Raw genomic sequence first — 13,108 nt, forward strand, 5'->3', positions numbered from 1 at the left:
TATTTCACATATCACAATAAATTCTAACCAAAACAAAACAAAAGGAAAAAATACCGAATCAATCACATCTATTAATTCGGTTAGAAAAATCAATTAAGCTCAATTCTGGTTACGCAGACTAACTTTTAGAATTTCAATTGCAGTTGAAATGAATTTTCTTCACATGTACTAATGGAATGCCAATGGACTTAGCCTGCTCCTCCTAACTCAATACTCATTTATACAAAGATTCTTGAATGCAAGAATAGTCAAGTGAGGTGAACTAGAAGATAACTAAACTCTGACTACTATAGCAACATTTGTATGTGTACTGTTGTTTACCTCCACCATGGTGATCCAGCCTCATAAGTATGCTCCCCGTCGTCCCACGAAATGTGGCATGCTTGTAGACCAATGGCGACAGTAGGTTCCTTTCCGTGGTGTGCAATCCATTCTTCAACAGCTGTGGCTTTGGCGTCATCATTAGAGTACTCTTTCTTGTTCGTGCCAAACGGATTCAGCCCGGGGTATTCAGCCTCAGAAATCACAGCTGGCATGTACATTGTGTCACCCACTAGAGGGGCACCACGGGCAGCCAATTGTGCTCGAATCTGCAGTTATGATGTTTTCGGGTCAAGTAATTCAAACTCTAATGTTGCTATTGTCAATCTGTGTACCCTTCTCCAACCCTTATCTAAAGCATTGCGAAAAAGAAAGTAAAACTCATGGACTTAAAAAAAGCTCAACCAATTAGCAGCAATGATTTACTTTTGGGTGGCGTTTGCTTTGAGTGATACAATAAATAGATGTAAATAATTCAAGCTAACCCACTGTTTACTATGATGAATTCATTAACTTTGAACTTGTTTGGCCAGCTTTTCTTCAAATCTATCTTATTATGAAAAGTAAACAGAAAGGGAAAATTTGTAAATCCTCTAGTTAACTCAAACTGACAAGTGTGATAACCCTAATTTAAGCAGCATTAAATGTAAAACACAATAAGCTACCGGAGGTCCTATTCAGCAACTTATCCAAACAACAAGCACAAATAATAATTAGAAAAACTCATGATGTTCTTACAAATTTTTCAGGAAAAGGCAGAACATTATAGCTCAAAACAAATCAGAGTGCAAATCAGTACCTGGTGCGTCCGACCGGTCAAGAGGTTGATTTTGCACTCATAAGCAAAATCTCTAGTCGGCCATCCACAAACATCGATTTTATTTTGTTCTTCAATTATATCATTTGGCCAAGGAACCTTCTTGCACTCTAAGACCTCAAGTTGGCACAAAGGCCAACGACTGATAAAATCTGCATGAATCACAGTGTAGTCTTTGTTTATACATATGAAAGACATTCTCGGTGCCAACAAAAATAATAGTATTGTTTACGATTCAATTATTGTGCTTCATAGTGGAATATAAGGGTTCTAACTCCACGTCTCCAACAACGGAAGCATAATAGATATAATTTTGCATAAAAACGACATTGAGTACCTTCAGATACAAGTCGGGGCGCAATATTGACTGGACGCATATAGTGTGTAAGTATTCCAACTGGTACAGGAGCAGCAGCAAGTGCAAGATAGAGCTTCTTAACCTTTTTATCCTGAGAAGCATACACAGTTCTAGTTATCATGTATAGCCTAGATTCATTTCTAATATTAATGCTGGTAAATGGGAGGTATTAGTCAGACCAAGGATTTTTCAAGAAGGTGTACAAGTAATGATGATTTGGAGAAACAAAATTGAAAAGTATGTAACACCAAAGACATCTAAACAACAGAATTTTCTATTATTAAAAGTAACTTAATCACCTGTTCAGAATGATAGTCCTCCTACTTTAGCAAGAAAAACACAATCTATCACTAACCCGTATTTTGCCATGAAAAACTGAGCAGTATTCCTTTATTCTTGCCAACACTACACTGTGAGGTAGAAATAGACAATCAGCAGTGTGCCCCTGGAGCTATACATCACAATCATATGCATGAATATATTCACTCACCAGCCTTCAGTGCAATTATCAATCTGGTGGGTAGTCTTCAACGGATCGTCCAGTCCTAAGGCACGAGTGGTAAATGTTGCACAAGTTTCTTCAATATTGTCTGTGGTTCCTCCAACCTGTGATAAAACAACACGGGCTAAGCATATTAAGCAAGATCAGACTAACTGAAACAATACGTTATCCTCAGTGATACTTACATTCAACATGAAAATAAAAAATAAAGGCGCAAAACATGACTATATGTTCTCATCAGATGGTGAAAATTTGTGAAAAGGAAAGAATAGCTTCACCACCTTATGGGCATTGATCGTTTATGATATCGAATTACGAAGCATCAAAATGTTATATAAAACATTTGCACCAAAATCTGGATAGTTTTGTTATTTTTAATTGTAATCCTAGCAGATGTTCTCATCAAATTAGGTTCTTCCACAATAATATCAGGGAACGGTCAGAGAACTATTGCAGATGAAAACATTGCAATGAGTAATCGACATTAAGAAAAATATAAGCTGGAATTATTATATTGGACTAGATTGCAGCATGTTCATCAGAAGAATAAGTCCCTCAAGTTTTAAAAGGGTGCTAGCATTGAAGACTAGAAAAATACATGAGAGATCGAACAGGAAGAAATCACACGGTGGCATAGTTATAAAGGAAAACATTGAGCAGGTGATTGGTTTAGAGTTTTGGAGAATAAGGAATTTCGCAATTGAAAAATGGTGTAACAAAAAAATGATGCAACAAATATTTATGTGAGCAAAAATCAAAATGATTAGGGAACCCTCAGTGATTGAGAGTTGATCTTTATTTGCAAAGGTTTGAACGTTATACTGAAATTGCAAAATCAAAATACATATAGCTTCAAGATTTATTTTGTAATAAACGCTTATAAATAAAGAAGGGGGAAGGGGCTGAACAAGCTCCCGCCCTGGTTGATCATCAGAGAGTAGAAGGTCAATTACATACTGATGTACCGGCTGGTTTGTCCAACACCACATAGCTTTCAGTCACAGCAATAATTCGAGATCTCCAGTCTATCTCGTAACATCTGATCAGAAAGATATCCGGATTACCAAGTTATAATGGATCAAGATCAACTTAAGGAACAAATAATATATAACCAAATGAATACCTTGGAAAGCGTTTTGGATGTACATGCACCCGTAAGTAAGTTCCAGACTCGACAAACTCATCTGTGCGAGTTATGCGAAAAGTTTTTTGTGCTTCTCGAATGGTCTTCCCTTTAATAGATGATCTATTTCTTAGAAGTGATGGATCTGTAAATTTCTTGAAATCTTTTATTTGCTCAGGTGTAGCAGTTCGAGGGGGGTCCGGGCATACAAGAGCATAAAATACAGCACCAAAGTGAATCAGGTCTGCAACAAATCTTGAAACATGGAACAAAAAACTCAACTTCATTTACACATTTAACTTTGAAGATCTCATACCAGTACCACATGTTAAACCTTAAAACATGATGAAGGGGCAACAGAACTTACAGGGGTGGAATATCTAGAGCTTTACTAATGTACTCAAGAACTGGGCCTCCTTCTAAAACAACCATGTGTTCTACCCTTGGAGGTCCATTCTGAGATGGACAGGGAAGGAGGCGCTCATAAGGAGGATAGCTGAGAAAAAAACTCATTAGCCACGCATTTGAAAAAAAAAGTAAATGAATTGGAGTGAGATAAAAGCAAGTATTGTATGGCACGAAAATAAGTGGGATCACAAATAACTGTTCCATCCATTGCCATTTGATCTAGATCAATTTTGCAATATCTCATTTTCAACAAATTAGAAGTTAATTTAATGTGATATCTATTCACAAGAAAATACAGGGTAAGGCAAAGATGATTATAAACATTTTGTTGATAAAATGACTATTTGCCACTATATCTACCGGAAGCCACTGCCACTTATAATTATGTTTCTATTAAACAGTCATGTAGAAGACAGAAGCAACAGGACCAGTGCTCGAATGTCACCTAGAAACTTGGAAATCTTACAAGATTAGATATTTTATTATCCCAACTGATATCAGGAATAGCTACTTATACATTATAATATAAAGACATCTCAGACTTTTAGTATTGAGAAGTGAAAAGAACACGAGAAAATAATTCTAAGAAGCTCTTCAAAAAAGGCTGAGAAGTTAGAATGTGGGAGTTAACAACTACGGCCTTGAGTGAGGTTAGAGAGATGCAGTCGGAAGATTTTTAACCGGGATGTCTCATATGATATGACAATCCATGCATGTAAACATGGGATAGACCGATAGAGGTCTTCAGACTTCAGTAAACGAAATCATATCGTTACTTACTGCGTCAAAATTGGTGTGAATGGAGACCAACAATATCACTACTTACTACACCGTCTAGGCGTCTTACGCATACAAATCATTCCGTGCAGAATAAACTAATTCAAACTGATAAGTTTTATTTATGCAGCCGAAATCTCCCTTATCGCTAAAATTATTTTGATAATGTAAGAGCAATACCCCAATCTATTCCTAGAAAATCTCTACATGTCCTATCAACTATATCGTTTTGGAAAACAAAACACATACTACGAAACAAACACGAATTTTGCAATCGGTAAACTTCTCAGCATTTGGCAAAAGTAAGAGAGCAGAAAACAGTTGAGTACCTATTATCGCAAGTAGGAATTGAAATTTTCGTACTAGTCTCAGCAGGCGCGGTTGATCTGCAGCTAAAGTTCCTCTTGAATACATTGCAGCTGTGGTGTTTGTGAATATGTTTGAAAGAGAGGTGCGAGGAGGTTAACGTCCGAGCGAGGCTGGTAGGAGAAAAGATGGTTCGGCTGAAACTAGAGGCGTATACAAGTGTGGCGACCGCGGAGCCGCCGATAATTGATGAGAAGGATACGGCGGCGCCGACCGCCATCGCGGCGACTGTCCGGATGGCTTAGTGGTAATATCTCGACGGATGAGGCTGCAATTTTATGCGGCAGTTTTTGAAGTGAATTAATCGAGCGGTGTAGTCATTTAATTAGCTAAATGATCATAATGTGGCCTGCCATAAAGAGTTAATTTAGTCTATTTACATGTATAAAAAAATTAGAATTACCGATATAAACTTATATGTGTGTGAATGGACTTGTGAGTTGATACTTATCTTTGAATTCCATTACGTAAAACACATTAATATAATTATATAACGAATTACTGTATACGTTGAGCAACAATCAAGAAATGACAGTAGTAATAAGTTGAGCAAAAACTACGAAAGAGCAACACTAACATGTTGAGCAACATATAATGAAGATGATATAAAAGTAAAATCAAGTAGTATTAAACCAAAAATTTGAAAAAAAATCAATTTTTTTGTTATTTAATTAATTTGTGGCTGGTCATAACGTGGCCGCATAGCTTTATTCTTTATAAAAATGGAGTACTAGTCATGAACACAAATTTTGCACAATGTATTCCATCTATAAAAGTAGTCATTTCTATTTTAAAAAGAAGTATGGTCTATAAGTTACTCCCTCCGTCCCGCTTTAGGAATCTCGGTTGGGATAAACTAATAAAAAATACCTACAAAGTAAGTAAAAAGTGTTTAAAGTAGGTCCCAACATCCACTACAACATTTATTTATTACACGCTCAATTAAAAGTGGGTCCCAACATCCACTACAACATTTATTTATTATACGCTCAAACACTTTTCTTAAACACATGTATCCGACTCAACCGAAACTCCTAAGGCGGGAAGGAGGGAGTATATCTCAATATACATTTAAAGTGAAATATTTATATTATTCATGTTGGGAGAGTTGGGAACAACTGAACAACTTACTAAGTTGAGCGACTACTTTGCAAATAAGGAAGAGAAAGGGGTTTAAGGTGTTGAAGAAGAATCAGCTCACTTGATCAGTTTGAGCTGAAACCGTAAGCCATGGAGAGTATATATACATCTCTGATTCAATTCCTTGAGTTAGTTAATCGGTTAGGGTTGATTTTACACTTTCTTTGTGAGATTATCATATTCTTCAAGATCATCCGAGAGCAAGAGAGATTGTGATAGTTTGAGTGTGAATTGATTGTATTCTTCCTCTATAAATCTCATCTTGAGAGTCAGTGAATAAAAGATGCTCATCTTCTCCGTGGATGTAGGCTTTACAGCCGAACCACATAATCCTTTGTGCGTTCTGTTTTCAGCTCTTAGATTTCGTTTATTCAATTTGTATTTGAATCGCCATTGCAATTACAATTCACGATATTATAGTAGTAATTATTTTATTTTTTGAAGAAACAACGTTGGATCGATTAAAAGTATCCAACGATACAATCCGGAATAAAAAGACCAAAACATAAAGGGAGGATACATAAATGAGTTACGGGCTAAAATATGTGCTAACATGTTGTTTGAACGACAAACCCAAGCAACTACCACATCAGGTCTCTGTAGTAGTAATTGTTGACATTCCGATATGACGGCTCCGTATTCGGACCAATCGGGTGATGTGTTCATAATGGAGAAGACTACCCCTTGTGCATCTGTGTATATAATACATGGCCCAAGACAGTGTTGAGAAACATACTGAAGTAGTAATTATTTTATTAAAATCCATACCTTAGAGTATAACCGGAGAGATTAAAACTAGCGTCATTCACAATGTGTCTTATTTTTGTGGACGGATGGAGTATTATATAATTGTTGGGGTGTGAAATATGATGGTTTACCTATTTTTGTTTATGAAAATCTTAAGAAGATTTAAATATTTGATTCACACACCATTTCAACTCCAATCTTAGTCTAAACATCATTTCTATCTCGATTCGCGACTTTAAGAAGGGAATACGCACATTAGTGAGTCGAAAAACATGATATAGGTGCATAAAACTTATATGTGGAAAATATGGATATTCAATTCACATTAATGTCAATTATTCCATAAGGGGGGTGTCTAATTGGATATCTGGTATCGTGTATTATCCGAATCTATACATATATAAAAGTTGAGTTTTGTGGGCATTTTGGGAATTTAAAATTTTGGTTTGGGATAATAATGTGCCATTATAAATATTTAAATGAAATTATAATGTGTACGGTTTTTATTGTTGTTATTTAGCTTTACTGACATTATCATTAGATTAGCCGGCAGTTTTTAAAAAAAACGCCATATTGATATTTAGCCATATCATTTAATTAGGAATATTTGAATTGTCGTTACTTTTTATAAATGATAAATATGGCTACTATTTGCAAATAAGTACTATAAATATAATTATCATCACTTTAAATCTTACATTAAATATTTGTTCATATAGCAGGCTACTTATATTCCCGATATTGAAATTTTATTCAAAGATATAAATAAATTACTTTTACGTTTAGATAAGTTAAAAAAATATCTTAATTATATATTATAAAGTAATTAATAGCCAAAATTTGAAAATGGAAACTTTCACGGATAAGGGCAGCCAAGGGTCCTTTATCCCACCACTCCATTTTCATACTACTTTTATTAGTCAATTATTTGAAAATTAAATAGTTGCGCATTGATCACCTTTTGTTATTGCTAATTGCATTGATCAACGTTACCTTTGCCAATTAATTTCTTCATACGTTCCCAGGCTTTCTACTTCCTACACAATCGAACCATTAATTTCTTTTATGGCTAGCAATTTTTTTCTCCATAAATTTTCTCACTTATTGAATCATCACGCATCATAAAACAATTTCCCTCTCATGACTACAAATGTAAAAAAAAATGGCTTTCTCCACCTCCAGAACTGTAACACCCACCATAATTTATAGTAAAAATATATTTTTGACCGCAATTCCTAAATAAGTATCATATTTATATTGAGATATATGTATATATAGATTAACACGTGCAAGAAGTTTCTACATCATTTACAACCATAGTAGAATTCACATATAACAGGCTTCCACCAAATATTCTGCAGTCCATATATATAAAAGTATAAGTAGCACAAAAGCACATTCATGAGTATCCCAAAAGCAAAAACAGCTACTCGACAGAATGCAGTGTTGATGAGGAAACAAAAGAAGTGTCAACAAAAGTCCTCGATCATCCTAACCTGTAACATATTCAATTATTTAGACCCAATTATAATATAAGAATTTAATTATAAAATAAAAATATAAATATAACAAATACAGTCATTAGTTCTTTTATTTTATATTTATTTAATCATCATTGATCTCATAAGTTACTTATTTAATTCGATTCAATTAGATGTATAATTTAGCAACCTATTTATCTCAGCCTCAACCATTCCCACATTTAATCTAGATCGATTTCGGTTTCAATTCAACACACAGATACCACTTTAATAATAACCTCATCCCACGTGCTTGGCGACATCCGGTTGCACAAACTATAATTTATCTTTCGTGATCATAACATGTACTATTTCCACCGCGTGTGGACCGATCGAAATCATTTATCGCCTGGCCTTATAACTCATGGGGCAGTTCATCATAACATGTCATGAATCGCCTGGCCGTATAGCCCCATGAGTAAACGTTGTGTTACAACACATATCATTGCCACCGCGCTTGGCCCGATCGAATAGCTTACAACGGGGTGCACTTATATAAACTATACCTCCTGGCCGTATAGCTCATGGGGCAGATCACCACAACATTTTCCGAACCGCCTGGCCTTATGGCCCCATGAGTAAAATAGTGCACAATTTATATCTTTGCCACCGCATGTTACCCGATCGAGTAATCAATTCGCAATTCCCGTTGTAGTTTGGCAACCCCATGTGACATCAACCAAGCACGGGTATCAACATATATATCATGCATATTTAACTTGATTCATTTCATGGTTAAACTATCTAATAATTTATTTTCTTATTCTACCACAATATCTCAACTGAAACTACTTCTGGATAAACACATGAAAGCATTTAATCGTAACATAATAGCACATAAAGAATTAAACTACAGTTAACTACTTAATTTATATAAACACATGAGAGCATTTTCATTTCATAGTAACATGTCAAGAATTTAGCTTTAAGTATAATACCTTGAGTGAGCTGACCAAACTTAAGTATCACTAAACTTTCTCCTCGTCGTTGTTCAACTGACTCGGATCAGCTGCTCCTTCACCGTTGAGAAGTTAAGGATCCCCCCCCCCTCCTGTAGTCTCCGGTCTCCCCCTAATTTCTACTGACAGTGAAAGTTGTAGAGGAATGGAGGTGCTTCTGGAAGGTACCGATATTTTCTTTTGAGGAGATAAATTGGGGTAAGATTTTATTAACTCCCATTTTACTTAAATACCTCACGTGAGGTGTTTCTAATTAGGATAGATTTCCTTGTTATTATTTTATTTTATTTATATTTCTACACTCTTTAGTTATCTAAATATTTTCTCAAATTTTCTATCATTTTATAATTAAATTATATTATACTAATTTACCACCTTGTTCTATTATTCCAAGGAAAATTAACTGTACTTAAAATGCCAATTATTCTATTTCTTATTTTAATATTAAAATTTTTCCACCCTTAGTTTTGATTATTTTTAATTTAGGAATATTTGGGGTGTTACAACTCTCCCCCCCTTAGAAAATTTCGTCCTCGAAATTTCTTACCTGGAACGAAAAGATACGGATATTGTCTTCGCATTGCATCCTCTAGTTCCCACGTTGCCTCCTCTATCTTATGACTTCTCCACAGTACTTTAACTAAGGAAATTTTCTTATTTCTGAGCTCCTTGACTTCTCGGGCTAAGATTTGTACAGGTTCCTCTTCATATGTCAAGTCTGGGTGTACATCTATTGATTCAATTTGTACCACGTGTGAGGGATCTGATCTATATTTTCTCAGCATAGACACGTGGAATACATTATGAATCTTTTCGAGTTCAGGTGGTAAGGCTAGTCTGTACGCCACTGGACCTATACGTTCAAGCACCTCATAGGGTCCGATATATCTTGGGCTGAGTTTGCCCTTCTTACCAAATCTGAGGACTTTCTTCCAAGGTGATACTTTCAAAAAAACTTTATCGCCAACCTCAAACTCAATATCTTTCCTCTTTAGGTCTGCATATGATTTTTGTCTATCTGAGGCAGCTCTCAATTTATCTCGTATTACCCGGACCTTTTCCTCGGTTTCTTGAATTAAGTCTGGCCCCACCATCTTTTTCTCGTTGAGCTCCGTCCAACACAAAGGTGTGCGACATTTTCGTCCATAAAGCGCTTCATATGGGGCCATCTGTATGCTCGATTGATAGCTATTATTATAAGTAAACTCAATTAGGGGTAAGTACTTTTCCCAACTACCCTCGAACTCGATAACACAACACCTCAACATATCTTCCAAAATCTGGATCACACGCTCTGATTGCCCATCCGTCTGAGGATGGAATGCAGTGCTGAATTTTAATTTGGTGCCCAAAGCCTTCTGTAATTTATTCCAAAATCTTGATGTAAACCTTGGGTCTCTATCTGAAATGATTGAATGTGGCACTCCATGAAGCCTCACAATTTCATTAACGTACAACTCCGCCAACTTTTCTAAGGAGAAATCTGTCCTCACTGGTAGGAAATGGGCTGATTTAGTTAATCTATCAACAATCACCCACACTGAGTCTTTCTTTTTCGGTGTTGAGGGCAGTCCAGTCACGAAATCCATCGTGACGTGATCCCATTTCCACTCTGGGATAGAAATTGGTTGGAGTAATCCTGAAGGTACTTGATGCTCGGCTTTCACCTGTTGACAAGTTAGACACCTGGCAACGAATTCCACAATGTCTCTTTTCATACCTGGCCACCAATAGTGATTCTTCAAGTCTTGATACATTTTGTTGCCCCCGGGATGAATTGAGTACGGACTCTGGTGCGCTTCCTGGAGTATCTTTTGCTTTAGTACCTCATCATTCGGTACGCATAATCTCTTTTTGAAGTATAAGCCACCTTCGGCATCAAGTTCAAAATTTTCCATTTTCCCATCTTTAATCAGTTCCTTCTTTATTTTCAATTTATCATCTATATTTTGGGCTTCTTTAACTTGCTGCAACAATGTAGGTTTCAGTCTCAATTCTGCTAGCAATCCTCCGTCATTTAAAGCTCTCAATTGGGCGTTCATCACTTTCAAAGATGCTAACGATTTTCTGCTCAGGGCATCAGCAACTACATTGGCTTTTCCCGGATGATAATCGATAATGCAGTCATAATCTTTTAGGAGTTCAATCCACCGTCTCTGCCGTAAGTTTAACTCCTTCTGGGTGAGTAGGTATTTTAAGCTCTTATGGTCTGTATAAATATAGCACCTCTCACCATAAAGGTAGTGCCGCCAAATCTTCAAGGCAAAAACAATCGCTGCCAGTTCAAGATCATGGGTAGGGTAGTTCCTCTCGTGCGGCTTCAACTGTCGCGAAGCATAAGCAATTACCTTACCTTCCTGCATCAAAACACATCCCAGTCCATCGTGTGAGGCATCGCTGAAGATCGTGTAATCTTTCCCTGCTTCAGGTTGAATTAACACCGGTGCCTCAGTCAAGAACTTCTTCAACAGATCAAAACTGATCTGACACTTCTCACTCCAACAAAAAGGCTGGTCTTTTTGCAGTAGAGCGGTTATAGGTTTGGCTATCATCGAAAATCCTTTCACAAATCTTCGGTAATAACCAGCTAGTCCCAAGAAACTGCGAACCTCGGACACATTCTTAGGCGATTTCCAGTTCATTATTGCTTCAATCTTCCTCGGATCAACTCTGATTCCTTCTGCAGACACTATATGTCCCAAGAAGTTAATCTTTGATAACCAGAATTCGCACTTGCTTATCTTGGCATATAGTTTCTTCTCCCTTAGAGTCTGCAGAATTATTCTCAAATGTTGTTCGTGATCATCCCTGGTCCTTGAGTATATCAAGATATCATCAATGAAAACAATCACGAACGTGTCAAGGTACGGTTGGAAGATTCTGTTCATCAGGTCCATAAATGCTGCCGGTGCATTGGTTAATCCAAATGGCATAACCAAGAACTCGTAATGGCCATACCTAGTCCTGAATGCTGTCTTCGGTACATCGGACTCTTTTACCCTCAGTTGGTAGTACCCAGATCTTAGATCGATTTTTGAGAAAATACTAGCGCCCTTGAGTTGATCAAAAAGATCATCAATCCGCGGTAGTGGGTACCTATTTTTAATGGTCACTTTATTCAACTGTCTATAGTCAATACACAATCTTAGTGTTCCGTCCTTCTTCTTAACGAATAGAACCGGCGCTCCCCACGGTGACACACTAGGCCTGATAAAACCTCTGTCAATTAACTCTAGTAACTGCGCCTTCAATTCTTTTAATTCTGTTGGGGCCATTCTGTATGGCGCTATGGAGACAGGAGTTGTCCCTGGTGGAACTTCAATAGCGAACTCCACCTCTCTTTCAGGGGGTAGCCCAGGTAACTCCTCAGGAAAGACATCGGCAAATTCACGTACTATAGGTATCTCTTCTAACTTTGATTCTGATTCGCGTGCATTCAAGATATAAGCTAAATAGGCCTCACATCCCTTGTTCAAGATTCTTCGAGCTGTGGCGGCTGAGATCACATTGCTAAGATAGTCGTTTCTTTCACCGACCACCAACACTTCCTGGTCATCTAGAGTACGTAATGTCATCCTTTTCTTGTTGCAATCAACTATAGCTTGATGTGCCGATAACCAGTCCATGCCCAGTATTAAATCAAACTCTTGACATGGCAGTTCCATTAAGTCCGCTGGAAACTTGTATCCCTGAATAATAATAGGACATTCTCTATATATACGATTAACTACTATTGTCTTCCCTAATGGACTTGACACATCTACCTTATAATTGGTCTCCTCTAGGGGCAAGTTGTTATCCTCTATTAACTTAGAACACATGTAGGAATGAGTAGAACCTGGATCGATTAAAGCAGTAACATGAATATTAAATATCAGAAATGTACCCAAAATAACGTCTGGGGCATCATGTTCCTCACGAGCTCGGATAGCATAAGTGCGAGCAAGGGCTCTTGGTTCTGCTCTAGAGGCGGCCTCTGAAGCCATAGTCCGTTCTCCTCCACGTCCAATTCCAATGCTGGGGTCCGGTCTCCTCCCTCTGGATGGGGTAAATCCTGATCTCTCCACCGG

The 13,108-nt window shown here is 37.0% G+C and overlaps 1 protein-coding gene and 1 long non-coding RNA gene across 2 annotated transcripts; both read right to left on the minus strand.

The window, feature by feature from the left end:
• Positions 1-42: 42 nt before the first annotated feature.
• LOC121808267 (RNA pseudouridine synthase 6, chloroplastic-like) lies at positions 43-4,951 on the minus strand. Its single transcript, XM_042208662.1, has 9 exons — positions 4,636-4,951; positions 3,489-3,617; positions 3,122-3,376; positions 2,956-3,037; positions 1,987-2,102; positions 1,852-1,906; positions 1,476-1,587; positions 1,121-1,290; positions 43-590 (listed from the first exon to the last, which is right to left on the minus strand). Exons 1-9 carry the CDS (start codon positions 4,890-4,892, stop codon positions 318-320), a joined length of 1,449 nt encoding a protein of 482 aa, XP_042064596.1. The 5' UTR covers positions 4,893-4,951; the 3' UTR covers positions 43-317.
• Positions 4,952-7,799: 2,848 nt separating this feature from the next.
• Positions 7,800-9,121, minus strand: LOC121808269. The gene is made up of 2 exons (XR_006052167.1): positions 9,018-9,121; positions 7,800-8,055 (listed from the first exon to the last, which is right to left on the minus strand). It is a non-coding gene; the product is annotated as an uncharacterized LOC121808269 (long non-coding RNA).
• Positions 9,122-13,108: the final 3,987 nt, after the last annotated feature.

This window comes from Salvia splendens, chromosome 6, assembly GCF_004379255.2.
Source record: "Salvia splendens isolate huo1 chromosome 6, SspV2, whole genome shotgun sequence".
NCBI classification, from domain to species: domain Eukaryota; kingdom Viridiplantae; phylum Streptophyta; class Magnoliopsida; order Lamiales; family Lamiaceae; genus Salvia; species Salvia splendens.